The 26,643-nt window shown below is 40.3% G+C and overlaps 3 protein-coding genes across 8 annotated transcripts in view; 1 reads left to right on the plus strand and 2 right to left on the minus strand.

Annotated features, from left to right (window-relative positions):
* Nucleotides 1-26,643, plus strand: part of cenpp (centromere protein P) — a 136,445-nt gene that overhangs the window by 54,728 nt on the left and 55,074 nt on the right. The gene's annotated exons all lie outside the window — the stretch shown is intronic.
* aspn (asporin (LRR class 1)) lies at nt 7,187-12,747 on the minus strand. Its single transcript, XM_061940714.2, has 8 exons — nt 12,625-12,747; nt 10,804-11,076; nt 10,548-10,660; nt 9,770-9,983; nt 9,356-9,466; nt 9,094-9,187; nt 8,697-8,835; nt 7,187-8,295 (listed from the first exon to the last, which is right to left on the minus strand). The coding sequence occupies exons 2-8, from the start codon at nt 11,039-11,041 to the stop codon at nt 8,098-8,100; spliced, it is 1,107 nt and encodes a 368-aa protein (XP_061796698.2). The 5' UTR covers nt 11,042-11,076; nt 12,625-12,747; the 3' UTR covers nt 7,187-8,097.
* The window catches only part of ecm2 (extracellular matrix protein 2, female organ and adipocyte specific), a 46,381-nt gene continuing 34,961 nt past the window's right edge, over nt 15,224-26,643 (minus strand). For 2 of the 3 annotated variants that reach the window (XM_061940563.2, XM_061940579.2), the window contains 8 exons: nt 23,694-24,329; nt 21,059-21,174; nt 19,617-19,752; nt 19,273-19,430; nt 18,775-18,914; nt 18,307-18,419; nt 17,875-18,088; nt 15,224-17,759 (listed from right to left, as the gene is read on the minus strand). In XM_061940563.2, coding sequence (XP_061796547.2) covers nt 17,591-17,759; nt 17,875-18,088; nt 18,307-18,419; nt 18,775-18,914; nt 19,273-19,430; nt 19,617-19,752; nt 21,059-21,174; nt 23,694-24,329 — 1,682 coding nt within the window. In that variant the 3' untranslated portion in view covers nt 15,224-17,590. The remainder of the gene's footprint in view (nt 17,760-17,874; nt 18,089-18,306; nt 18,420-18,774; nt 18,915-19,272; nt 19,431-19,616; nt 19,753-21,058; nt 21,175-23,693; nt 24,330-26,643) is intronic. The other variant, XM_061940571.2, reaches the window with a different exon arrangement.

Genomic DNA, 26,643 nt, shown 5'->3' on the forward strand with positions numbered 1-26,643 from the left:
ATCCCAAACCTACCCACAGCACACCCCAAGTCTTCATCTCCAGGAGACAAAATTGTATGTCTGCAAGGGGCATCAGGACTGTGCTGTGAAATCATTCTGTCAGCTGTTGAATGGGGGCCTCACATAAAATCTGGGGAGGCCATGTAAAAGCATTTATCCCACGGTATCTTAAATCATTTAAAACTAATTTTATACAGCACAAACACTCAACGATTTGCTTTTAATTACATTTGGCTGGTCCTTTTTTGAAAGCGTTCTTGGCATTTACCTGAAATGTAAACAGTTTGTACGACAACTGAGGTTGCAGTTATGGATTATTTTAGTAATCGAGTAATCCATCAAATAGTTTGTTTGATTATTTGTGTAATCGGATAAAACACACTTTATAGCCTAATGCGTATTTTAGGGAAAATAGTTGAAATAAAAAAAAAAGTTTCTGCTAGGCATAAACATCGTTCTTTTTTCAGTAAAAATGTAAAAATCTAAACTCTCCGGTGTTTGTTGCCACTCAGATGACGACACCCACACACTACTGCCCTCGTGTGTGCTCTATTTCAGTGGCCATGTGGAAACTTTGTTCGTGCATTGAAAGTTCAGGGCACTCCATTCGGTCCAAATGTAATCAATTTTGATTCGCAACACTCTTTAAACGATTAATCAAAGCAATAGAATATAAGCTGAATGTTTTTTTTTCTAATCAAATTTATCAATTTAATCAATTGCTGCAGCCCTAACAACAACATCGGAGTGGTACTTCAGTCACCCATTTGTCAATATTTTAAAAAGTAATTCAAGTGCATTATTACTCATCTCTTGCACTAGATCAGTGGTTCTTAACCTTGTTAGAGGTACCGAACCCCACCAGTTTCATATGCGCATTCACCGAACCCTTCTTTAGTGAAAAAAAATAAATAAAAAATGTTTCAAATTCAAGACAGTTATAGGTTTTTGGTAACACTTTAGTATGGGGAACATATTCTAAGTAACAAAGACTTAATTTAGAGTTTTTTTGGACACTAGAGGAACATATTCTAAGTAACAAAGACTTAATTTAGAGTTATTTGGTTAGGGTTAGGGGCCAGGGTTAGAGGGTTAGGGTTATAATAAGGCCATGCTGAATAAGGCATTAATAAGTACTTAATAATGACTAGTTAAGAGCCAATATGTTACTAACTTGCATGTTAATAAGCAACTAATTAATGGTGAATATGTTCCCCATACTAAAGTGTTACCATGTTTTATTACTGGTGCACAAAATGAACCGTGCATGAACATCACCTTGTTCAAAGAACAAAACCAACACATTGCATAAACTGACAACAAATTACACACCTGCAAATCAGTCTGACTTCTGCTGTTGCCATATCCGTAATACGCCGATAGGGAGAAGTTTTTATTTACACGATGAGTCGGGTGTGTCTTGACCTCCGCCGAACCCCTGAGCCCGACTCACCGAACCCCTAGGGTTCGATCAAACCCAGGTTAAGAACCACTGCACTAGATCATTGCGAAGTGTTGTAATGGCAGTGAACAGTTTAGTTGATTTTGAACATGCTTTAGAAAATTACAAGAAGGAACATGATACGGAGACACTTGTACAATTCAATATGCCTAGAAATCAGTTGAAATAACTTTTCTCCACAAAACTGAAAAAAAAAATCAGAAGTGTGAGGACTAGAACTGGATGTAGTGAGGACAAATGGGGCCAATTATTTTCAATGTGTTTTTATTTTTGTACTCGAGAATCATTTTGGTTAACACTGTAGAATGTATATTAACTTGTGTGGTAAAATTAGATATCTTATCTGCAAAATAAAGGTAGAGCCTCTGGAGAAGATACAATCTAAGACAGTGACTGTAAAAAAATCAATCAATCAATGAACAAACCAATCACTGTTTTATACAATCTCTTGAATAGCAAAAACCTTGCAGAAGACCAAGCTGAACCTTTAGTGTGCAGTGGCATCTGCTGGTGGATAGAGGAATAAGTCAGCTCTTGCACTTAGGACACCCTAATGTACTTTGATTTTTAAATACGAGGATGAAAATGATGATATTGATAATTGTATGTTGTTTACCAAGTGAAAACCAAACCCTTAGTTTTCTGTCTTAACTAAACATTGTCATATTCAGATAAAACCTGCTAGGGGAGGTTAATCATTAATCATTGCTTTATTTAAAAAAACATAATTGATTTATAATAAAATGTCTCTTTACACAGGGCGTTTTATCAATCAGATTTTCTCACAAACACAGATCATACTTTGCTTGATCAATTATCTAAATGTATCAGTGAGGTTGTGTATACTGGAATTGCTTGCCATCAAGCAACCTGAGCATTAAAGATTTCACTATTTAGCAGTAACCAACAGAGGGCGCCATTAACTCAGCCTACTAATAAACACGCTGCTGTAAAAGATCAAACCAGACATACAGGTATATTAACTGTTGTTTAGGAACCATTTCCATGTTCAAAAATATTTGTTGGAAATATTCCATGACCTCCTGTACCTAAAGTACAGCATAGACTGGTGTAAAGTGAATGGAGTGAGGTTCCCCCAGCTATAAAAGTTAGCATGTCAATAACTGCATCCACACAACCTAGGACAGTCTGGTCCATAGTCCTTGTATAATATAGTCTATGCAAAACTGACCTTAATGAAGTACAATAGTACCTCAACTTCCGAGTAATTTGAGTTACAAACTGTGCCTTTTTGTTATGCTCTAAGTTGCGACCATACCTCAAGTGATGAGCATTTTCACTTTCGGTTGAGGTAATGTTTGTAACAAGGTCGTGCATTTTGAGCAATTGCTGGGATGTTACCCACATCACGTCCGGCTCACATCCCACCCAATGAATACTGGTAGTGATCAAGCTAGCTCTGTTTTCAATGGGTACTAGGCGCCATTTAGGCTTTCTTGGAGAAAAAAATGCCCTACGCTTGTGTTGTTTTCGGCTGTACAAACTGTTCAAATCGCAAAAAGGATAGTGGTTTCTTCAGAGTTCCTTGAGAGGTTATCAAAATGGGCGGAAACGTGCAAGACTTGTAGAAACCACGACGAGTAAAGCAGCACATACTTCAGTCCAAGGGAGCAGAGGTGAGTTTGCAGTGATCATCTCATTAAAGGTTTGTGTGATATACTTTAAACGGTTATTATTTCCCATTTGTTTTTCTTAGACACATGTTTTCTACGAGTGTTTCAAAAAGCACCAACTCGGCGAGTCTAAATAAAAGAAAGCAAATGTAAGAAAAACCTAAAAGAGTTAAGTTTTTACCAAAGGCAACAATCATAAATGAATATTTCAGCACAACACAATGTTGACATCTATAGTTATATTTTGAGAAATGTGGGGAAAAACACGCTATTCGTAAAAAGGCGCGTGCAACAGCAACAAAGATGGCATCTCAGACGCAAAGTTAAATCATGAAATGCATCCTTACCTAAGCAAAAACTATGCATATCTATCAAGGAGGTTCTAGATAGGGATGAGAATCAGCACCTCCAAGTCCGAGTCCATGGTTCTCGCCCGGAAAAGGGTGGAGTGCCATCTCCGGGTTGGGGAGGAGACCCTGCCCCAAGTGGAGGAGTTCAAGTACCGAGGAGTCTTGTTCACGAGTGGGGGAAGAGTGGATCGTGAGATCGACAGGCGGATCGGTGCGGCATCTTCAGTAATGCGGACGCTGTATCGATCCGTTGTGGTGAAGAAGGAGCTGAGCCGGAAGGCAAAGCTCTCAATTTACCGGTCGATCTACGTTCCCATCCTCACCTATGGTCATGAGCTTTGGGTTATGACCGAAAGGACAAGATCACGGGTACAAGCGGCCCAAATTAGTTTCCTCCGCCGGGTGGCGGGGCTCTCCCTTAGAGATAGGGTGAGAAGCTCTGTCATCTGGGGGGAGCTCAAAGTAAATCCGCTGCTCCTCCACATCGAGAGGAGCCAGATGAGGTGGTTCGGGCATCTGGTCAGGATGCCACCCGAACGCATCCCAAGGGAGGTGTTTAGGGCACGTCCAACCGGTAGGAGGCCACGGGGAAGACCCAGGACACGTTGGGAAGACTATGTCTCCCGGCTGGCCTGGGAACGCCTCGGGATCCCCCGGGAGGAGCTGGACGAAGTGGCTGGGGAGAGGAAAGTCTGGGCTTCCCTGATTAGGCTGCTGCCCCCGCGACCCGACCTCGGATAAGCGGAAGAAGATGGATGGATGGATGGAAGGTTCTAGATACCAATTTGATACCAACCCAACCACACACAAAGAAGGTCTAGACCTCCATGCTTTTCCAGGTTTCCATCCGTTTTGTCATGTAGAATGATGTCTGGAGCACAATCGTTCGATATGTCTGAGAACGCGACCGACGTATAACCGTTGATATCACTCGACAAATCTTTTTTTGATAAAGTATAGGGACGTATTCCATTGCATAGTTTGATTTTTTGCTCGTTTCTTTTTTCCCCAGAAGATTTAAGCATCTATTGTACTCAGTTTGCGCGCTGCTTCCTGTACAACAGCCATTTTACCTTGGTCGACCACCACTGGTTTTCACTTCCGGGAAGAAGTCACATGTCGGAATACCAGCTTTAAAGAGTTATTATATTGTTACACGTTGTTGTTCCTGCTCTGTTTTTACAAGAAACTTACATAAGTTTTAATTTGACAGTTGACATGCGTGCTCAGAGATTGACACAATCCTGCCCTCCAACCATCGGAACTAAGAAAGTTAGTACGAAAGAAGTTAAAAAGTTAAAGTTAAAGAACCTGTGATTGTCACACACACACTAGGTGTGGCAAAATTATTCTCTGCATTTGACCCATCACCCTTGATCACCCCCTGGAGAAAGGAAATGGAAGACCAAATCAGAGAAACAAACCATTATAAATATGTTCTATCTCTTCGCAGCCTACCCGGCGAGTCAGAATCACATAAGATGCAGTCAGCCTCTGCGGCATGCGGCCATAAACTTCTAAATAACGAACATTTAAAACCATGTAAAACTAAATAAGCTGCAGATACTGTTTGACGTGTTTCAGTTTGTTCTGTCTAGTCCTGATTTACCAAGCTGGACAGTTGAGCATTACCTTTGATACACAGACGTCTACATCACTTGGTCCGTCAGTCAAGTACATCAGTGTGGTACATAAACCACTTCTTAGTTCTTATTGTTACAAGGCGCAGACTGTGTTGCCAGATGTCACCAGAGAAACAAGAAAGCCAGTCACTTGTAGTAAGAGGACTTGGCAACACTGGTCAGAAAAGCAGGATGATGGAAAGTCCAGTCCCCAAAGTAAATGCTAAACAATATTAGTACATTGTTTTCATGAAACTACCGTATTTTTTGGACCATAGGGTGCACCAGATTATGAGGCGTTCTGCCGATGAATGATCTGTTTTCGATCTTTTTTCATATATAAAGCGCACCGAATTATAGGGCGCATTAAAGGAGTCTTTTTTTTCTTTTTTTTTTCTAAATTGAAAACACTTCCTTGTGGTCTACATAACATGTAATGGTGGTTCTTTGGTCAAAATGTTGCATAGATTATGTTTTACTGATCATCTTCAAGCCGCTTTCTGACAGTCGCTTCCGGATGCGCCGTTCGCTGGGCAGTCTTATTTGCGTGGCTCACCTTCGACATTGTCTTCTCCCCGTCATCTTTGTTGTAGCGGTGTAGCGTGCAAGGACGGGGGAAGAAGAAGTGTCAAAAGATGGAGCTGACTGTTTTAATGACCTTCAGACTTTACTTAAATCAATAACGGAGCAGCATCTCCTCATTCGTAAACAACAACAACAAAGCTGAAAATGTGTCCCGTGAAAAACCGCCCGACCGGAACTCTCTAATAACTAAAGTTTCTTGGGTGAATAATGTAAACTCAATACAGCGGGATGTTTTAGCGCTTTCATGGCGAGTTTACTGACAGATATAAGTAATAACTTTACACTACTTTATATTAGAAATGGCAACAGCGGAGGATGTCCCATAACAAGAAGATAGAGAAAAAGAAGCTTATCGACTACGGACTACAAAGGCGGACGCGCACAATTTTTCAGGATTTATGCAGATCCCAAATACAGATCAGCAGGTACCAGAAGGTAAGGAAAGTTGCTTTTGTACAACATTGCGAAACAAAACGCCAGATAATGTCTTACCTTATACACACACCATAATAATTAATACTCGTATGTTAAAGCAAAGTACAATCCATCAAGCGGTGCGGCTTCATAGTTTACCAAAGTCGTACTAAAACATTTTGATAGATTTTTGAGCGCCGTGTGTAATGTTCTATATTTTCAATAGAACATATAAAATGTTGGTGTTGTTTACATGAGTCATATTGCCATTGTATTGCAGTCTACATGTACCTCTTATGTTTGACTGCCATCTACTGGTCACACTTATAATTACACCATGTACCAAATAATATTGCGTCGAGCTCGGTAAGCAAAACCAGAATTATTCCGCACATTAGGCGCACCGGGTTATAAGGCGCACTGTCGAGTTTTGAGGGACAAAAAAAGATTTTAAGTGCGCCTTATTGTCTGGTAAATACGGAACTAGTTACTTGTAATGTTTTTCAAACAACATTTATTGTCTAAAATATTGTCTTTTTAAAAGGCATGTTACATGTTAAAATGGCGTTATTTTGGGAGGGCACAGCATGGATTCAATTAATTTCAATGGGCTAGGCTGCTTTGAGATACGAGTGTTTCGAGTATCCAGCGCAATGTGCTCGTTAGTTGAGGTACCATGTACTAAGAGTTCAAACAACAAAAATAAAAAAATGTAAGACATGACTGCGGGCAGCACGGTGGTACAGGGGTTAGTGCCTGTGCCTCACAATACGAAGGTCCTGAGTTCAATCCCGGGCTCGGGACCTTTCTGTGTGGAGTTTGCATGTTCTGCCCGTGACTGCATGGGTTCCCTCCGGGTACTCCGGCTTCCTCCCACCTCCAAAGACATGAACCTGGGGATAGGTTGATTGGCAACACTAAATTGACCCTAGTGTGTGAATGTGAGTGTGAATGTTGTCTGTCTATCGGTGTTGGCCCTGTGATGAGGTGGAGACTTGTCCAGGGTGTACCCCGCCTTCCACCCGAATGCAGCTAAGATAGGCTCCAGCATCCCCCGCGACCCCGAAAGGGACAAGCGGTAGAAAATGGATGGATGGATGGAAGACATGACTGGGAAGTTGTTCCAAGTTTATTTAAAGACATACTCAATAAATATAGCACCATCAGAGGAGAGGACACTGGACAAAATGAGAACAGATTGTATTGTATTAAGTGCTGCAGACAAAACAGGTATACATACAGTGTCCATGCGTATAATGTCCTACATTTAGCATTTAAATGGAATTCAATAAGTTTCCACATTTGATTAAAATCCCAAGGCAATTGGGGTTTAAAACGATTTTATATATCCAGCCCTGCTAAGTACACTTTTACATAAAGGACAATGCTATGTCTCCTAAAATAGACTACTCGACATGCATGCAGAAATCATATTTAACAGAAAACAAAAATTGGGTTTTGGAGTCACTTATTGCACTAAATATCACCAATATCCTCCAGTGAATACAGACTGTTGCTGGAAGGAAAACCTGTTAAGTTAAAAATAAAATGGGAGATTTAAGCTCCAGTTATTTCACAGCTGGCTCCAGCAATGCCCCAAATTGAAAAATACATAAAATAAAACTTACGAAAAGACAAAAAAAGGTTATTATAAAATATGTTTGTTGTATTTTATGAAGGTTACAGAGTCAACTTAAAAGTATTTCTGTAGACAACAGTACCTCATACAATGTTATTATACCCAAAGGAATCAGCATGTAAAACTACTTAGGTTGTTTGGCGGTTCTACTTTGTGTGACCTGTGGGAGGCGCTCTATTTATAGGAAAACTTTGCAAGAGGACAGGGACAAGTTGTTCACCTGATAAAGCAGAGAGGGTTTCATTTGGACATTCCGTCTATAAACATAGGTGTCAGTTGCTGCACTGGCTACGAGATTTGTTTTCCAGCTCTCCCCTGTTATGCTGTTTAACAGATATCGGCAGCTGTCCATTTTATGAGTTGTCTTAAAAGCATCATTTTTCCCCCCGTACTATTTCCTGAAGTTTCCGAGCTGAATGCCTCTTCGTCCGCCTACACAGCGAAAGGTGGCTGGGTGGATGTCCCAGTACTTGACAGGGTTTGCAAACAGACTGATGCCTGAGTACAAGTTCTTTTTGATGCCGTATCTGATGGGACAGAAATCGTTGATTCCCACACTTGTGATTTTGTTGGCATGGAGGAAAATGACCTGAAGAGTGACAAGGGATTTAGGAAAAATGTAATGAAACACTCAAACTTGTCTTTGTGTCTGTAAACCAACTGCACCTGCCTTGGAAACTCAAAGTTATCACCAAAGACCGAGAAAAAGGGACTGCACTTTTTTCAGCTTACAAACTGGAAAGTTAGACATTCATTTTGGCTGAGCTATTACAATAATATTTGTTTTACAAGAAACACATTTATATTTTCATGTCTTTTCGGGGCTGTCTTGGCATAGCCTTGGAGACCAATTTCAGTACAAAGCTGTAATTGAAAAACTGTGAAAAGCAGCACTTTAAACCTCATCAGGTTGCTTCCAAGTGTTACAGTGCAGTGTAATATAACCTGCATTTGGTTTATCAGATAGATTATACTGCGAGTGTGTCTCACCTGGAGGTATCGCAGAGAGTTGAGACCTGGTGGGACCTTTTTCAGACTGTTGTTGTCCAGGTGGATCTCACGGATGTTGGGGACCTTTGCAAGACTGCCGTTCTCTACAAACTTGATTTGGTTGAAAGCCAGGTTGAGTCTGCAAACATTAAAATGGTTAGTCAAGAGAAGTGTATTTTGTCTCTTCTGAAGTAGCTCTGTATGATTCACAGATTGCATTAAATATTTTACATCAAATGTCGTTAACTGTTTACATGTTTGTCACACCGTAGATCAGATTAGGACCTTTTTATTTATTGATACATTTGTGTTTTTGATATGAAAGCATGCCCACATTTGGTAATTGAATAAATTCACTGACTTTTGTTTATCTAAATGAAATTTTAGTAATTTTCACCTTTGAAGGTTTTTATATCTGATGAGGTCTTCGACTTCCACCTTAATGATCTTGTTGTACTCAAGGTTCAGCTCTGTGATGGAGGTGGGGAGGTCTGAAATAAAAAAACATGTGAGGTAACTGAAGATAACTTGACTTTCCGCATCATTTTAATAATGGTATGTGAATTTTGACCAAAGCATCCTATTAACTGACACTGGTTGTGTTTTTCTTCATCATTTTGATTTGTTTCAGTTAGCTTAGGAGATGAGTGATGTTGTACCTTTGGGTATAGCCGTTAGCCTGCTCTCAGACATGCCAATATAGAGGGAAGATAAACCATTGAAAGCTCCCAGTTCAATCCCACTGTTAGCCAGAGGATTGGCTCCCAGTTCTGTTTAAAAAAAAGGAACATCTGGTTTTAATGCTATCTTTATAGAGAACACACATATATTGAAATACCATATATCAATTTTAATGATGTTTTTATAATTCCTACCGTTGATACAGAGAACTTGGATTATTTATTGTGCCAGTATAAAGCCTTTGGAAAAAGTATGTGATCTTCAACAGTCGTTATTTCATGATCCGATGCTAATAAATTCAGTATTTTTGCAAAGTCAAAGACTTAATTTACTTGTTACATCACACACCATGTTCTTAAAGCCAACGGTAACTTGAAATCAAATGTCCATACCTAGAACATGGAGCTTCTTGAGGCCTTTGAAGGCATCTCTCTGAACCTTGTGAATCCTGTTTTCATGGAAGCGCAGCTCAATGACATTGGGAGGCAGATTTGCTGGGATCCCAGTCAACATATTGTAGGACAGGTACAGCAGTCGAAGATGATTCATGTTTTTGAAGGCCCTGGGGTGAATCTTTGAGATCTTGTTATTGATCAGGAACAAGCCCTGGTTTGGGACAAAAACAATGTGGTAAAATCTTCTGTGGTACTTATGGTTGTTTCAGTGACAAGTTAATTGCTATACCTGTTAATGCTACTGCTTTTTTGGTTTCACACAGTATCTAGTGCTCAAGCCTACTTCAGGTTGAAAGGCATCTTACAGTACATCCTGGGTGACAGGGCAGTTATGAAGAATGCATTGAGTTGCATGAAAGTTCAGTTATGTAAACTATTTTACTCCCAATGGCGATAAATCTAAATTACTCTATCAAATTTGTGTTCCTCTGTGTTTAGATGGTAAGACTTAGATCTGTGAAAAAGAGTTAAGAGGATTGGTGAAGCTGTTTTTTCACTGTTGTTTGTCTCCATGGTTTGTTTTTATAAGCAGGATAATGATAGAACCTGCTAATTATTCGTGTGAGTACATAAACATGTGGACTGATATAAAAACATCATGACTGGAAATATTTCCAGGTGTTTTCCTGCACATGAGCTGTGACTCATTTATTGTTCTTGCTGCTATGTGCTAACAAAAGAAATTAGGCTCTAAAGAACTTTGTGTTGCTCTTACATAAAGGTTGTCCAGGCCTTTAAAGTCATCCTCCTTGATCTCGGTGATGTCATTGTTTTGGAGGTCAATCATCACGGTGTGATCAGGAATCTTAGCAGGCACATCAATCAAGCCTGTTGGCAGAATTGCAAATAGTTTGTTGACATTAATGCACATGATCTTTTCATTAAAATGTATAATAATAATAATTGATTAGATTTATATAGGGCTTTTCTTTCGACTAGTTTGGCAAACAGAAACTTCAAAATCAGTTCACCTTGATCGGAGCATTGTACCACTTTTGGTGAGCAATGGCAACCGATTGGACAGTTGCCATAGTAATCATGATAATGGCTGTTTTTGTCATCGTCATCATCGTCGTCATCGTCGTCGTCGTCCCTCGAATCAGCCATCATCACGTCGTAGTCTCTCATGAAGTCCATGATGTTGACTGGCTTGTAGTGTTTGCTACTGCTGCCTAGTGCTAGCAGACAAAGCAGGAGGACCACCCTCATGGTTTGGCTAGATTACTGATCAGTAACAGGATCAGCTGAAGGTGCAGAAGAAAATGTCAGAGCATTTTAGCCAAAACAACACATAAAACGAACCAATAACACAACACTGAGGAAGTAAACTGGTAATGCAGGTAAGGCAAGTGCTTGCACTACTACTACTGGTAGTGGTTTGTAAAGGACAGTGTTGAAGTAAACAAGTCGTTGCAGCATTTGTTTACATGAATTTTGGCCACTCCAATTGTTTATGTAACGCTTTCACCATAACGATTCGCTGACACAAAGGGTTCCCACGTGTTTCGGTTTGATTTGGTCTATCTTCGGTTTTTGTTATCTCTTAGTATGACAGAAATACCTGTGTTTTGTATTTTTCGTGATACTTCACAATACAAGCTGTTCATAGATGCATTGTTTTTGTCTGAGCATATGGTGCTGACTTCAGCAAATGCCTTCACAGCACTATGGCCAGACAAACAAACAAAAATATGGCATTGCATCAGTTTTCCCCTACTTTTGTTAACCTTGGCAGACGACTGCGCTCTCCTGAGTGCTGTTCTACTTACAGTATATTGGTTTATTGTGACTCATTAGTGCTCACCTCTGACCGATCTTAGTTGTCTCTGGAATGTGTTGTTTAGCTGAAATTGTGTGGTTTCTACATATTTTCGCAGTGATGGGTTTCAGTGAGAACTTAAAGGGAAACTAAACTTTTATACCATTTTTTCCATTTCTCTGCCAGGATTTCAGTTGGAAATTAGTTATTCTAGCCAACACAAATATTTTGCCATCTCCTACTTATTCGCCATCTGAGGCAATCCACTCTGTGATTTATGTGGCCTCCACTATTAAACACTTCTGCTGCCCGCCTGCAGAGAGTCTGACATTGTCTGCTAATCTTGATGGATTCTGAGCTTTGCTTTCGAGTGTTCGGTCCAGCCACAAATATGTGGTGGTGGTGGTCCACCATCCTGCTGCTGTGACTGCAAATTCTGTTGAGTGTGTTCCTTTCGGCGCCACATTCTTGTTCAAGTATACAAAATCTCTGCCGATGTGGTTGCTTTCTTAATTTAGATTTGCAAGTTGTATTTGCTTTGGTATATTCACTTCATTTATTAGATAATAAAGCAATCATTGGCAACAAATCAAAACGATTTGTACCACTTCACTACCATGTAATTACTGTCACTAATTTATCTTCCAATCTTTTCTTTGTCCAGTTGAAGAGGCTATGTACACAGCAAAACAGATACATTAATTGGTATTTATTTGGTAAGCAACAATGATGCATCTTTATGCCGACTCATTTTTGACATATTTTATTTTCTCCACAGTGTTTAATTAAAATTATTTATTTGTGCAAATAGAAACCACAAACTCTATAATATCCGATTATTTTGTATTGCTTTAAAAATGCAAAATTAATTTGAAATAAATACATACAAAACATCCTAACATATTTTCTCAGCAATAAAACATATTTTAGAGCTTTTTGTAGCGTGAGTAAAAATGATTCATCCCTAAGATGCCAATAAAAGACAATACTTTTAAAAAGTTGTCATTAATTGCAATTCTGGTGGGTTTCCTACCTTAGCCTTCAGATGAGTTTTGTCCTTGTTTAAAGTAAGCAGTAAGCACAGGAGCAGCAAAGTTTCAGCTAGAAGACTGAGGGATGCAACCTAAGTCAGAATGGAGAACAGCATCCCCCTGTCTCAGCAGCAAAGAAAAAAATCGCTCTGAGAACACCCCCACTGATGGAAAAGCTCTGTTGTTAGGGTGAGAAGTTGAGCTTCTCTTGATGCTGTCTGTCATCGCAGCATCTGTGAATGTGAGCAGCCTTTGTCAGCAGCTTTCATGTAATGCCAGGGTAGTTAGCTCACGCTTCCCAATCTTTAAACCTCCATGGGGAGCAATCTGTTTGCTCTCCTAGTTGCTTCCACAGCCTTTTGTTTATTTTGTTTTCAATTCATAGCAAAGGTCAAATAAGGTAATACGCCTCCACCATGTTTATGCCTTAGCAACAAAAGATTTAATTAGCACCATTCCAATAATCTTTTAAACAGACGATTTGATCATATTGTTTCTGCTACATGCATTATGTGTACGTTAAGTAACACAGGTTTTATGTTGGGGCAACCATTCAAACGTAGGCCAAGAGTGGAAAAGTTAACTTGCTTGCTTCCTCTGTGCTTCATTTTTCCTTTTTCCATCTTTTGCTGGTATTTTCTGCTGAGCCCAGCTGGAACGGCACCCTGAGGCACAACTCAAGGCATAGCTAGACAGAGCAAATATGCCCTGGTTTGGCACTTGGCGACAGAAAGCATCTCTGGTTTCGATGCATTTTCTTGCTCATATTTTCCAAACCATTTTAAATCATCTCAGAAGAAATGGTTCTTATGAGCTTCACTATGTTCAACCTGCTCTTTGAATTTAGTTAAAGTATTTTTACTAACCTCATCATATTTGTTGGTAAAGCGTTCTCGATTGAAGGCTCTCTATTTGTCCTCTCTACTTTGTCCTTAGTGATTTGTTGAGTGCTTACTTTGTTTGAGTTATATATATATATATGGTGTCATTTAATTAGCATTTTCAGTCTAATTACCTTTGATTTAGTTTTTTTCAAGCTGCCGAGGTTAAGTGACATGATGCTGATTAATCAATTTGCACTTTTTCTCTGTGATTAACTGGTGTAGTCTGCTTAGATAGGATTCTCCTGTAACCCTGAGCAGAATAAACAGTATCGAATGAATGATGTGCAGTGCAACTTGATGCAAAGAGCTTTCCTCCTCTCGGGGATTGTGAAGCTGTCAGGAGTATGTGAATACATGCCGTTGGCTCCCACCTCAGTATCATGCCGTTCCCCCTCATCTTGTCACATAATCCATTTGACAGACTTTGCATGAGAGGTAGAGGAAGCTGCAGAGCAGAGGACTGACCGGCTCACTGTAGCGCTCTCGCAGCTGAGACAAAATATAAACACACAAAAGTAGTCTCTTTGTTACAAGGCTCATGCTAGCAAATGCTTCCTGAGTAAAGAGGACTACATTCGAAAATATGCATATCATCTCAGCATGTCATCAAGTTTAACGGCTGGTCCATCCATGCCTTGATGATATGATGTGTAAGCGGAGTCCTTTTGATAGTTCTGCTGCTCAGCTTTAGGGTTTGCTGAGTCTCTCATAATCACAGTTGAATACCATTGGAGGGGAACCAACCTCGCATCATACCAGACTCCAAGGTTAAAGGATGCAATTTTCACAAACATTACAATCATCTAATGAGACCCTGATGTGACGCTGGCACAGTGTTCTTCTGTTGTCAGTGCTCAGTGAGAATATACGAGGTGCACTGTTTTCATCTGCTTTATTGGATAACATTCTAAAACCCAGTAATGATGATTTTGATGTAGAACTTTTTGTCATGTACATCCCATATGTAAATCACTACACCTTTCATACCTCTGTTACATTTTCAATGACATTGCTATTGCATTGTTTAACTATCTATCCATTTGTCTCGTAAGCACAAAACACAGCTAATTGTATTAGAGAATTAAAATATCACATATTTATTTTTAAATGTCTATAAGCAGATGTTTGGGTTGTACTGCCTTCATTCTTTTTGAAGATACTCATTCTTTTCATTTTCCTGGTCTGCCACAGAACAATTATATTTGGTCTATTTTACATGCGAGAAATTACTTCCCGATGGAGATGGTCTGCGATCCCCATTGGAGTCCCAATGTCTCTCACAGGCGCTCATACTTTCCAAGCCTTCAAACGTCTGTCTGGCTCCTGTGCAGCTTGGGGCTTGATGACTTTGTGGATTGAGGAGCATTTCCTCCATCTAAGGACCTTTTAAATCTGTGAGTCACTGGGTAAACATGGAGAGGATGGTGCTACGGATTTACCTCATCGTTGCTTTTTCGGTGCCCCCGGAACAATTTGTTTCCAGGAATCCAGGAAAGTTTGATAGGGCTGTGAGACTTAAGATCCATGGATTATCTGCGGCTGGGGTGTTAGAGAGGCAGCTGTACTCACCTCTGCTACTGTTACCAAACTTGAAAAAAGTGTGTGACAAGTTAACAGTTGTGGTATTTATGTCAGTAATGTCAGCGATGGGTATCGTCATTTATTTACACAGTCATTGACAATATCATAACCCACTCCCAGAAGAAAAGACAGCTGGTGCACACGTGCGTAGTGTTTTTATTATAAAGTGATAGTGGTCAGACATGCATTATACATAATTTTCAGTCGTTATTTCAGGAACATGGTAACAGGGATTATTTTGCAAACATTAGCATTTGTACAGTATTTTCGGACACTCTATAGTGTGACACAAATGACTGCTTCAGTCATTCATATTTTTAACTCAAAACAATCTTGAGCTGTGCCCACTGACTAGGGCTGGCAAATAATTGTTTAAAAGTAAAAAAACGACATTTAGAGCTTCTAACTGACTTAAAACAGCTGTGTTGGTTATTCCCCCCGCCCCCTATGTAGTTATTTCTCTTATACACCATCCCCTTAAAAATACACTACTGATTGTGTAGTCACAAGACAGGCAGCCAGGTGTCCCAAAGCGTGAAAGTGTAGCCACTCCAAACTGTCCCATCCAGGTTGTTACACAGAAGCGTCATGGAGGGAGGAAAATTCAAACACTGAGCCACCAGTACCCAATAGGAATGTCGTTTTGGACACACTGTGTCTACCACTGACTTGATTCAAATTCTTTAATTCAGATTGCATTTTAAAAAGAAGTCGGCCTACAGCATCTGTGAGCTGAGCACATCTAAATAGTTTTATTTTTCATCTGCTCTCAATTATCTAATGTTTAGAATTGGTCTTACCGAGAAAGGAAGCATCGTCGTAATCATCTTCAAATGTCTGTTCCAATCATTATTTAATTTAAGATGTCCCTGCCACTGTAATTATTGATCTTCAACCTCAAACTGTCACTGGAAAATGTGACAAGAAAGTTGGCCGTTAGAGTTATTGCACAATTTGCGGCATTACATTAGGGTGGAGGAGGCTGTGCAATCAAAAGTTTACCGCATCTTATCATGAGTCACACTTTGACCCTTAAAAAGAAAAGGTTTTTTTTTTTGTTACAATTTTTCATGTTTCAAAATCAGACTTTAGTACAGTATAAGTGTGTGTGTGTGTGTCTGTTAGAGATGCGCGGTTTGCGGACACAACCACGGAGTCCGCGGATTATCCGCGGGTCGGGCGGTTGAAATAAAAAAAAATTAGATTTTATCCGCGGGTCGGGCGGTTGAAATTAAAAAAAATTAGATTTTAAATAGATTCAGGCGGGTGGCAGTTAAACCAATTCGGAAATATATATACATAGTTAAATGTTGTTACCCACATACGAAAAACGAGCAGGCACCTGCAGCACGCCACAACAGAAGAAGAAAAAAAAAAGAGATGGCAACGCCGGCAGCAAACGTGGTACGAGACTAACTAAAAAAGGGAATACTAAAGACCAGGGGAAAAAAAGGCCAGAAAAGTTCAGCGTGGACTCGTTTTTATGAGGTTGTAAATCAGGATGATAGTAATGCTGGCTATGTGATTTGCAAGAGCTGCGACGCTGTTTATGTCTACGACAGTCACAAAACCGGGACATCTAACATGGTGCATCACATTTGTGCAAAACCCCGAACCTCCACAAACACCCTGAGCATGAGCAGTTTCGTCCGCCGTGATCCCAGAAGAGTGCCACAGGATGTAAAAACAAGATAGAACGCAGCTGCCTGCAGCAGTTTGAGTGGCGCGAGCGCGCTTGGAGGTGCGCTCAGCGCGGCTCCCAGATGATTGCGCACTGGTGTGCGTCTGGGCCGTGACAGCGTGGTGCACATTGAATGTCTCTGCTGCATTGGATCAGTCTCCTTTCTTTAACAGGCAAAAGCTTTATAACCTCACTAATGCCTTGCATCGTCTATATTAGATATATAACAACGGGCGGGTGGCGGATGGCGGGCGGGTGCGGTTTTGATTAAATGTTAGTTCGGGTGGATGGCGGATGGTTGACGACTTTTGTGATGCGGTTGCGGATGAAATAATTGCCTATCCGCGCATCTCTAGTGTCTGTGTGTGTGTGTATATATATATATATATATATATATATATGTATATATATATATATATATATATGTATGTATGTATGTATGTGTATATGTTACTAATGACTCTATTTGGAATCTTGCTAACATCCAAATAACCGATACAGTACAGATAATTTGATAAAATGACCAGCAGTAGTCTTCTAGTAATTTTTGTTTTGTAATTTGGTAACTGCAACCAAACTATAATCAGAAAATTATATATAGTTTTAAATTGAATCGTATATCATATCATAACATTTTACTGAGTTGTTTTTTACCTTTTAATGTGCTGGCCTGTGAGACCACAAATAACAATATCACCGATTTTAAAATGGTTTGCAAAGTTTTGAGAGACGCTTGCCCCATTAATAGGCTGATATGGTTTACTTTTCGTTTGAATTTTGTTGTTTAAATAAAAACATGTCTGGTTTTTGCTTGAAATTAGTTCATTTGGTTATCTGGGGTTTTAAGACCACGCTTGAGGAGGAGCGCACACAAGAGAACGCTCTTGGGGAGATATTTTTGCCATCAAGGAGGTTGTTCTCCAGCCTCAAGGCCACCAATGTAGAGTCTCCATTTTGCTCCGGATCACAGATGCTCTCTTCAGGGATACTCCTGGAAAATACCACAGCCGTTTTGTTAAATGTACAAGAACAACTTCAGGAAGCGTGTGCAACCTGGGGATGAAATAAAGAAAAATAGCACATGTTTGTGAATATTCATTTTCTACCTGATCTTGTTGTTGTTGAGTCTGAGGAAGTGTAAGTTTGTCATCTCATTGATTCCTGATGGCACATTCATCAGCTGGTTGTGGTCTAGACAAAGCTCCACCATGGAATGGTAGGATCCAAAGAAGGACTCTGGTTCAATCCCCTCCCCATCCAGTTTGTTGTAGGACAGATAGAGGTACTCGATACCAGGATCCATGTGGGCAAAGACAAAACCTGCGGCCGTGTTAATTTAGAACAGTTTGAATACAGCAGACATGAGCTGGTCACGTCTACAAGAGCTGTCCAAAACTATTTTTTTCATTCATTGGGAAGTTGACAGGTCAGCATCTATTTTTCCGTCGTTTTCCGCCACGCATATTTTAATTACAGCGACATAAATCATGTGTGCTTCCCATATACAGCATATTTTTCAGTTTGCACTGTCCACCCACCGGGTATACGCTCTATGTTGTTCCCCACCAGCACGAGATGGATCAGAGATTTGGGCAGGTAGGACGGAACCAGGTAGAGTTTATTATATGAGAGGTCGATGGATTCCAGATTCCTGCAGAAGAGGGAAGGATGAAGAATGTGTAGAGGTGAAGCTAAAATTACAGCTGGCTGAAAAGGAATGACACACCATCCTCTGTGGTGGTGTCATGCTGAGCCAAACCTTCAATCATACCTCATGATGGGTGCTCACTGATCATTAATTCATTGAAATGACACAACCATATGCTCGTGAAATGAAAGATGCATCTTTACTGGTAAAAACCAAGCTCTCCATTAAGTGCTTCACCGGTGTGAGCCTAAAGCTTCAAGGCAGCTTATTTTGACCTCTTTTTTTTATTATGTTTACTTTATTTAGCTATTGTTACTAATAATTATGGGGGGATGCAATTACTTGAATGTTATCTAACCTGTGGTTGATCCAGGCCATTGGAGCCATCCTGGTCTCTTCCAGTCTGTTGTGTCTCAGGGAAACCAAGTTCAGGTTTCTGGTGTAATTGAAAACGCCCTCTGGAATTTCTTCTATCCGGTTGTTCTCCAGGTACAACTCCTGACAGCAAAAGCACAACTTTTTGATTTAGATTTGTAGTCATTCATTGTAGAGTATGTTCCCCAACTACGTTCAATTGTCTGTTTGAAGAAAAATGACCCTAAGAGGGGGTTGGACCGTAACAATAGCCATCACAGTGGCGTCAATTGAGTTGATTTATTTTTGCGGCAAATTATACTGTGGTTTGATGGGAATTTTACTAAGTTTTAGTGCACTATAAATCTTGAAACCAAAGTTTCTTTTTGTTTACTCCTGTCACAAGCTTCCGATTAATGCTTACAAAGATGATGCAATAAACTTGGTAGATTATAGTCTCAAAAGGGGGGGGGGGTTTAAACCAACAGATATGACCTCATACCAGCAGTAAATTAGGAAGACCCTGCGGGATGGAGCGGAAGAAGTTCCCGCCTAGTCTGAGGTAGGAGAGCTCCACGAGAGGCACAAAGGCCATTGGGTCCACGTTGGCCTCGCTCAGCAGATTGGCTTCTAACTCCAGAATCACCAAACTGGTCAGACCTAAGACAGTGACAGAACATTGCTCTTGAAATTTCTGCACCATTTCTTGAGTAGCGTCCTGTTCATAACTAAATCCATGAAAGCTGTATGTCAGATGATGGATGATTTCAGGTCATCCACAAAAACAGGACATGGGCTCAAGCTGGTGTTTGTTCAGTATGCTGCTGTAGAATGTTGTAGCATTACCGTGGAAACTGTTCCCATAGATCTTCTGTAGTCTGTTTTCATTAATTTTCAGCTCCTGCAGGGATGGTGGTAGGTTGGAAGGAATGACTTCTAGAAGGTTTCCATCCAAATACAGACGCTTCAGCATCTTTAGTCCCTGGTAGACAGCCATTCATTCATTGCACATAATAACATTCATTAATTAAATGTGTATATTTCAGTCTTTTTAAAGATCGTGACTACATTCATAGTCGTTTCTTGTCCCCTCTATACCACAAACGGAAGGACTACAACAGTATAGAACAGGGGTCGGCAACCTTTACCAGTCAAAGAGCCATTTTGACCAGTTTCGCAAGTTATAGAAAACAATGGGAGCCGCAAAATTTTTTTGAAATTTTAAATGAAATAACACTGGATACAAAGTTTTCTTTTTGCTTTGTGCTATGTATAAACCAGGGGTCTCAGACACGTTGCCCACACCTTTATATGGTATTTGAAAGCTGGTGCGGCACGCGGGTTTTAAATGAATGGCGCTTGTCAGCGTCATGCGTGCTGTGATGGTACAGCATATAGCACCCACTGCAACCAGTGTGCCTGATCAGCCACATGTTGTATGAGGCTTCCGCCTGCTCACGTAGGTGACAGCAAGGCATACTTGCTCAACAACCACACAGGTTACACTGACAGTGGCGGTATAAAAAAAACTATAACACTCTTACTAATAATGCGCCACACTGTGAACCCACACCAAACAAGAATGACAAACACATTTCGGGAGAACATCTGCACAGTAACACAACATAAACACAACAGGACAAATACCCAGAATCCCATGCAGCCCTAACTCTTCCGGGATACATTAAACACCCCCGCTACCAAACCCCGCCCACCTCAACCGACGCACAGAGAGGGGGTGGGGGGGTTGATGTGTGGGGGCGGGGTTTGGTGGTAGCAGGGGTGTATAATGTAGCCCGGAAGAGTCAGGGCTGCATGGGATTCTGGGTGTTTGTTCTGTTGTGTTTATGTTGTGTTAAGGTGCAGATGTTCTCCCGAAATGTGTTTGTCATTCTTGTTTGGTTTTGGTTCAAAGTGTGGCGCATTATTAGTAAGAGTGTTAAAGTTGTTTTATATAGTGACCGTCAGTGTAACCTGTGTGGCTGTTGACAAAGTATGCCTTGCTGTCACGTACGTGTGCAAGCAGAAGATGCATATAGTATAACAAGTGTTGGGCTGGCACGCTGTTTATACAGATTGTAGAGGGCACGCCCTTATTATAACTGTAAGGGTGAAAATCGGTGAACATTAATCCCGGGAGTTTTCTGCGAGAGGCACTGAAATCCGGAAGTCTCACGGGAAAATTGGGGGGTTCAGCAAGTAAGCTGCTGAGCCGCATCAGAGTGATCAAAGAGCCGCATGCGGCTCCGGAGCCGCGGGTTGCCGACCCCTGGTTTAGAATATCTTACTTTAAAGCTTCTGGCATCAATTCCAGCAGACGTGAGTTTGTTTTTCTTCAAGTTGATCCATTCCAGGTTGGGAATGCCATTAAAGGCCTCTGCTGGGATGCTGCTGATGTTGTTGCCTGCACAAATGTTTACCATAAGCAGACGAAAGCAAGGATTTGCCAGACCTTCTAGAAATACTGTGTGCTCGTGCATCTGGACTACATTTTTCCGTTGTTGTGTTTTGAATATCATTCATTCATTCTATTTTTATTAGACTGATGTTTTTAGCCACTAGCCCGACATGTCATGTGCCTAACAAATTAAGTAGTGTGTATTTGTAGCACAGTGGAACTTTGAACATTAAACAATATCCATGCTGATTTGTTTGTAGTATCATAGGAAGAATAAAGCTAATATGTTCCAGGGTCAAACTGTCACCCTTTAGTCTTCTTAATTGTCAGACAATTAGGTGAAAAAAGAAGTGAAGCAGTGCTAATAGCTTAGCTAACTTTGCTAACAATTAAGGAAACTTATAATGCTCCACCAGCTTCACTTATACAGTGCATCCAGAAAGTATTCACAGCGCTTCACTTTTTCCACATTGTGTTATTCTACAGCCATAATGACAACATGGAGTTGTTTTTTTTATTTTTACAAATGTATTATAACTAAAAAAAAAAGAACATGTACGTAAAATATTCACAGCATTTTCTCAATACTTTGTTGACGCACATTTAGCAGCAATTACAGTCTGAAGTATTTTTTAATACGATGCCACAAGCTTAGCACACCTATCTTTGGGCAGTTTTGCCATTCCTCTTTGCCCATTCCTTTATGCAGCACCTCTTAAAGGGAACTGCACGTTTCTTGGAATCGTTCACAATCAATAATAAAGACTTGACAACGGATGTTTTTTTTAAGCATTCTAATTTGTAAATAAAAAAACAAAAATAAAAGTCTGCTTACAGCGGAGACAATGGGAGGTCCTCTATTTTGCTCATAAAATCCAATAAATAACCATAAAAAAATCGCCAACAATACTCCATTGACATGTTGTGACCTGAATATTAACCAAGTATTAGTGATGTTATTATTATAAGCGCTAACGCAGACAAACTATTTATTGCCTGTGTGCAATTTCGACATGATCGACTGGCGAAGTGTTTCATTGCTTCTTTGACTACCTGAAAGTTTATTGTAGATCATAAATCATGCATCTCATCTGGACAGAAGAAGTCTGAAGACTTATTCCGACAAGATGGTACACTTTGACAGCCATTTAGGACATGGCAATGTCAAGAATGTCACAAAAGATGCTTGGTCCCCACTTTTCCCCCCTACCCCGTTTCTTTGTGAGTATTATGAGTCATTCTTCTTTTAAATGGTACTATAGCAATATTCTATCAGTCGGCATTCTAATGACAGCAGACATTGTACAGTAAGTGATGTTTTATAATGTTTGTTGGCTCTCATGAAGTCTGCAGTAATTAATAATCATTGATGAATAAAATAAATGTGAAGTAATGCGTTTTTTAAATTAATGCGCCGCGTATGCTTAAAATGATATATGTAAATATTAAATGTTATAAAGGTGCCTGTTACTGCATTATATATATATATATACTTAGATCATGTATATAAAACCTCAATGGAGGTGTTTTGATGTTTTTAGGGACTTTATCGGCGGAATAAATCAGCTCTCGTAGGCTTCATTGTAAGCACACTTTTGATTGCATTTACTTAATATTTAGAATGAAAAAAAAAAAGTCTATTGTCATGGCTTTCATAATGATTGTGAACGATAAACAAACATTTAAAAAAAAAAGTGCAGTTCCCCTTTAAGCCCTATTATTTACTATTTAGACCCACTCGACATCCATTGCATTCGGTCTCCCTAGAGGGGGGGGGGGTTACCCACATATGCGGTCCTCTCCAAGGTTTCTCATAGTCATTCACATCGACGTCCCACTGGGTGAGTTTTTTCCTTGCCCTTATGTGGGCTCTGTACCGAGGATGTCGTTGTGGCTTGTGCAGCCCTTTGAGACACTTGTGATTTAGGGCTATATAAATAAACATTGATTGATTGATTGATTGATTGATTGATTGATTGATATTAGGTTGGATGAAAAGTGATCAGAATATGATATTCAAAAAATTTGCAAAATTAAAAAAATAACATTTCCACATAGGGGGTATTTTAAAATGTATTAATTAAATTTTGGAATAATGCAAAATGTGGAAAAAGTGAAGAGCTATGAATACTTTCCGGATGCACTGATAATGTGATTCTTCAGTTTTTAATTTTTTTGTAAATTTGCAAAAAATACAAATTTAAAACTTTTTCACATTGTCATAATGAGGTATTGTGTTTACAATTTTGAGGACAAATATTGATTTATTAAATTTTGGAATAAGGCTGTAACATTAAAAAAGATGGAAAAAAGCGCTGTGAATACTTTGCGGACGCACTGCAGCTCTTCAAGTCCATCACATTCTTCTTAGCCCTTATATTGCACAAAACATTTCACCTTGAAGATAAGTTGAAGATATATAGTTGCCGTTTTTTATTTTATCAGTGTGATCCGCCTCTTATGATAAAAATCTCTGCTGCACAATGATGAAGACGCGCCACTCTGTTTGCTGAGACACAACTTACCCTCCAGGCTCAGAGACTTGAGCTCAGGCATGTAGAGAGGGGGAAAATAGGTGAGTTTGGCGTGGTCACATGTCACGGTGACATCAGAGAGCTCACAGCCTGGAGGAAGACCTCCTCTGTTCACCACAACATCCTCTTTCTCCTCCTTTCCTCCCTCTTCTTCCTCCTCAGTGTCCTTTTCCTTCAGCTCATCCTCTGCAACAGGAGGCCTTGGGATGGGAGCAGGGAGGAGGTCTGGTTCTTCGGGTTCTTCCTCTTCTTTTGGGGGCATTTGAAAGACGTCTCCTCTTAGCCACACCTCCTCTGCCTCCTCTGCTGCTAATAGCTCTTCCCTCAGATTTTTTTCTATTTGCCATGCTTCTTCCTGTGCTGCCTCCTTTTTCCTCCTGTCTTCCTCCTCCTGCCTCCTCCTCTCCTCCGCTATCCTCCTCTGCCTTTCTTCCTGCTCCTTCTTCTCCTGCCGCCTCCTCTTCTTCGCCTCATCTTTCTTCCTCAGGCGCTCTTCTTCCTCACGGTGCTCCTCTTCCTCTCGCCACAAAATGCGCTGGATCTCCTCCTGGGTCAGCGGGGTGTCAGATTTGCCGGGGTCGCTCGGAACTGGGGAGTCACCAGAAAGGTCAAGGCTGAGGTCGGGATCTGGGGCGGGGGCCGGGTGGTTCAAGGCAGCCAATCACAGGTGAGGAAATAGAAAAGGGAAATAGAGACAGAGTGGAAAGAAGGGAAGAAAAGACGACTAAAAGATAATGAGAGGATGGAGAGATGTTGGTGACAGAAAGACAGACAGGAGGTGGACAGACAGACGGCTGTGTGTTAGTGTGGTGGACAGACAGGAACAAGATCAGCAACCCTTTTTAATCACCCAACCCGGGGGTGTCCAAACTTTTTGACTTGGGGGCCGCGTTGGGCTAAAAACATTTGGTCGAGGGCCGATTGCAAGTGAAGTAACTATATACATATACTGGCCTCGAATTTTAACTTTTTAAGGTCAAGGCAAGTGTTGCCTTAAAGGAGAGCTCATATTTTAGGGCACCAAGGCAAACATTTTTTTTTTTTAATTCATTATTAATATAAACTTGTCAGCTTTTGTCATTTTATGATGCCTTTATCTCTATTTTTACATTTTGATAGAGGGAGGTATTTAAAATTTTTATTTTTTTTTTAATTTTTTTTTTTAAGTTATTTACATTTATATGTACATGTAGATTGGGACAGATCCATTAAGAGTTCAGTGTTTCCCACAGGAAAGGCATCTATTTGTGGTGGTGTGGTCGGGGGGTGGCGGCGGCAGCGGCGATGACCAAGAAGAACGCGGAGTTGGAATATAATTACATGTACATGTTTTATGTACATATTTGTATACAGATTTGAACAATTAGTGATTCACTGAAATATATTTATCAATTGTGGTTCTTACAAAAAATATATCTTATAAAATATAAAAGCTAAAATGTCTCTTAAAGCTCTGCCCCTTTAATTAGTGAATACTAAATAATTTAACTTTAGCCTACTACTACAACCATATTATTTACCAGCAACATGAAGTGAAACAGAGGCAGAGGTGTCCTGCCACAGTCAGTCAACCTCCTCCTCCTCCTCCTGCTGCAGCTGAACAGGTCGCACCTGTGGTCCGGACTGTAGGCCTACCTCCTCTCCAAGTCGAGCCCTTTTCGGCCGTTGAAAATATTTTTCTATACTCATCTGTGTGAAGGAGTGAACATCCAACATTAGAATTTATTATTAACGAGCAGAACCGCTCTATGTACAGTGCCGTCTAACCTTAAGCGGCAGCAGCTCAACACATGCAGGGTTCAACGTTAAGGTTTTTTTTCTACTTGCCCGACTTCTTAAATCTACTTGCCCCAATATTTTTACTTGTCCTGCCTAGGTTTTTTTCTGGCTGTGTAGTGCTCATGGCTTATATCTTACTAAAATCCTTCCCGTTGACTATTTACAACACTACACAGTATTTATTATAATTATTATTATTATCTATAATTACATTTAAATGGCATTGCATACATGTAAAATGAAATGCTATTTCACATTATTTGACCAGTAGCAGTTACACCCATCTGAACAGGTCAGCCACCTGTTTAAAGCCCGATCACAGTTGAAATCTTGAAATGAAAGGCCTTTAATGGCCAAAACATTAACCTGGACAACATTTTAACAGCTGGTTGGCTCAGATTTTATTATTTTCATTGCATTCACATGCTGCAGTGGACAGTGGACAATTTAGCTTCAGTCCATGTGTGTTTATTGACAACAGGGTTATAACCTGGACACGTTAGCTCGTCGGTATGAAAACAGGTGACTGTTACTACGTGCGTCTGCCCCGTACCCCGAGTCAAACAGCGGCGGTGTTAATGAAGCAGCATCAGGCTGCTCACCGTCAGTGAAACGCTCGGTGAAATCGCGGATTAACGTTAAATATATGACGAGCCGCGAGCGATGCAGCTATAACCTATCTACCTATAACCTATATTACCCTCGTATTTTGATCCGGTCGGTCCGTTCTTCTTTTACTTCGTCGTCTTCTTCGTCTTCTTCTTCTTCTTCTTCTTCTGGCCCACCAGGTGAATTATGTGCTATTGGCGGAGTTACAATGCATAGTAGGCTACCGCCACCTACTACACTGGAGTTGTAACTACAAGCAACATTCACAGACAGAGTCCCATTGCTTTTATGAGCGGTCGAGCGAGTCAAAAGCCGAAAAATCCATTTGTGGCGGACGTAATTCTTTCGTGGCCGGCCGCCACAAATAAATGAATGTGTGGGAAACACTGGAGTTTGAGCAGAAATATGTCATATAGGAATTAACTATACACAATAACACATTAACAAAATGCTGTGTCCCATGAATGTTTTTTGGAGTAATACCTTTGTGACATAAAAAAACACAAGTAATGTATAAAAACCTTGTGTTTACTTTTTGGTATTAATATAAAAC

Source organism: Nerophis lumbriciformis, linkage group LG03 (assembly GCF_033978685.3).
Source record: "Nerophis lumbriciformis linkage group LG03, RoL_Nlum_v2.1, whole genome shotgun sequence".
Classification (NCBI taxonomy): Eukaryota; Metazoa; Chordata; class Actinopteri; order Syngnathiformes; family Syngnathidae; genus Nerophis; species Nerophis lumbriciformis.